The sequence below is a fragment of the Teleopsis dalmanni genome, unplaced genomic scaffold, assembly GCF_002237135.1.
Source record: "Teleopsis dalmanni isolate 2A unplaced genomic scaffold, ASM223713v2 unscaffolded_contig_4980, whole genome shotgun sequence".
In the NCBI taxonomy this organism is placed as follows: Eukaryota; Metazoa; Arthropoda; class Insecta; order Diptera; family Diopsidae; genus Teleopsis; species Teleopsis dalmanni.
This window is the reverse complement of record NW_024036362.1, coordinates 1-2,308: the sequence shown is the minus strand read 5'-3', so window position 1 is coordinate 2,308 and position 2,308 is coordinate 1. Positions and strand designations below refer to the sequence as shown.

Below are 2,308 nucleotides of genomic sequence, written 5' to 3'. Positions count from 1 at the left end.
TGCTTGTTATGTAAATGTAATAATAATGTTATATTACGCTAAAGAAATGTTTTAATTATAAGCATATGAATATTTTAATTATGTTTATTCAATATGAGAAAGTACAAAATTCTTAACTATTTACTTACCGCGACAAGGAAAATTTTTTTATAAGAACTCATCAAGTGCAAGCCAGCCGCCACCTACACGAACCATAACTGTGCTACGCAATATTCGCAATATTCGTAATTTTTGAGAGTCGAGTCGCCAAACTGTTTTATACAAAAATAATATTGTTTTAAATAGAAGATGGAGTATTAAGCTTTAAGATCCGATAATTAGTATTTTACGAACCCTATATTTCCCTTTGCCAACTTGAAATACGCAAAATTTTTGTCGACATGTGCAAAGGATAACAAGGCGTTTAACTTCATCATGTATTTTATCTGAATCAGTTGCTGGTTTGCGTTCTTGCCAATCGGGTCTCCACCATTACGATCAAAAAGATCTGCCACTGCACCCATTTCCATTCGAGAAGTGTCAAATTCTTTAAAAAATAAATAATAGGTATTCTACATTATTTAGTTATTCTACATTATATAAATAATCGTACTTATTATTCCATATATGAATTCGGCACGTGGTATTAAACCATTATTATCCTTATTCATTTTTCTAAACAAATCAGTCAAACGTGATTTTTTGTGATTCATATATGTATGTACATACCATATGTATATACATATGAATATTTCAGGAAAAATATTTTAGGAAATATTTTAGGAAAAATATACAAAAACAAAGCCATGCATCATTTTCAGAAATATTGCCTCACATACTCTTTCATACAAAATCATTTAGAGTAGAATAAATAAAATGAAGAATATAAGAACAATTTAGTATTGATTATTTTTTTGTTACTAGCAAAAATTTGTTAAATTTGTAGTAACTATTTCTTTTGTTGGCGTGTATAAACAAATTTAAGGAAAATATTGCACACGCATTTTTTATGTTATGCAGTTATTTTTATTAAATTTCACTGCAATGCGAACAACAATTAGAAATTTGTTTTGTTAAATTTTTTTGTCACTCTGCTTGCGGGACTTTGTTTAAATCACAAGATTATTGATGTAAATAAAGTCCCGTAATTTCATGGTCAATATTGTTAAAAAAATCAAAGTCGTCATGTAAAATACATATGTATGTATATTTTATTTAATAAATTTTTTAGTCAAAATCCATATTCTTTAATAGATGACCCTATTAACTTCAAATTTTGTTAATAATTGCAATAATGATGAAATGAAATTTGTTAAAAAATTCAGCTTCAGTTTCAGTTTGAAGGATATATGCATGTATGTTTGACTAATAAAAAATATTGAATACTGATGATGGGTATAAATTACATATGTAAATAATATTGTTCAGTCTTCAATTAATTTCTACCGATATTAGTTTATTTAATAATACTTAGATGACACATCATTACTTTGCACACATCATTACTTTTGATTTCAGTTATTATTTAACGTGCTAATATTCTACATTAGCGGTTTTACAAATAAAGTAAATATAACAAATACAACTTTTGTTTTACATACATATGTATTTACATAAATAAGGTATAAAAACATTACACAAATAAATAATATAAAAACACAATAAACATATAAAACATACATTAAAATATTATGTATTCAATAATTATTTAAAAACACAATAAACATATAAAAGAAATAATAATAATATATTATTAATAAAATCCATCTTATTTAATGGATGACCCTGTGCGCTTCAAATCATGTTTGGTTTTGGTTTTTTCGTCTATGACTACAACCGTACGCATGTTGTAACTGTAAACAGGACAAGAGAGGGAAGCAAGGGCTCAAGTAGGCAACTAACACGACGCCAATAATTAAATGCTTGAAAAATAAGAAGTAATAATTTCAAAGAATTTATGCACTGCATGTGCAGAAAATCAATCAAATATTTTGTGAAAAATATACAAAAACCAAACCATGCATCATCTTCAGAAATATTGCCTCACATACTCTTTCATACAAAATCATTTAGAGTGTGCAAGAAGAATGAAGAAGAGAAGATGGGTTGGTGCCATTTCTCCGTCCGCTCATCACAATTATGTTTTTTTTCCGCCATGACTCCATTCGTAGGCATAATAATAACTGTGTATGGGTGTGCATTAATATGATATATGTACATGGTTTCTTTAAAATTTGTAAAAACCTATTGTGTTGGTAATCTAAGGCAAATTGATTTGAAGTTTACAGGGTTATGCATTAAAATAAATGCAAACGTTTTCATGTTATGC

The 2,308-nt window shown here is 27.4% G+C and overlaps 1 protein-coding gene across 1 annotated transcript; it reads right to left on the bottom strand.

The window, feature by feature from the left end:
- Positions 1–132: 132 nt before the first annotated feature.
- Positions 133–695, bottom strand: LOC119665397. The gene is made up of 3 exons (XM_038074634.1): positions 593–695; positions 334–526; positions 133–251 (listed from the first exon to the last, which is right to left on the bottom strand). Exons 1-3 carry the CDS (start codon positions 690–692, stop codon positions 203–205), a joined length of 342 nt encoding a protein of 113 aa, XP_037930562.1. The 5' UTR covers positions 693–695; the 3' UTR covers positions 133–202.
- Positions 696–2,308: the final 1,613 nt, after the last annotated feature.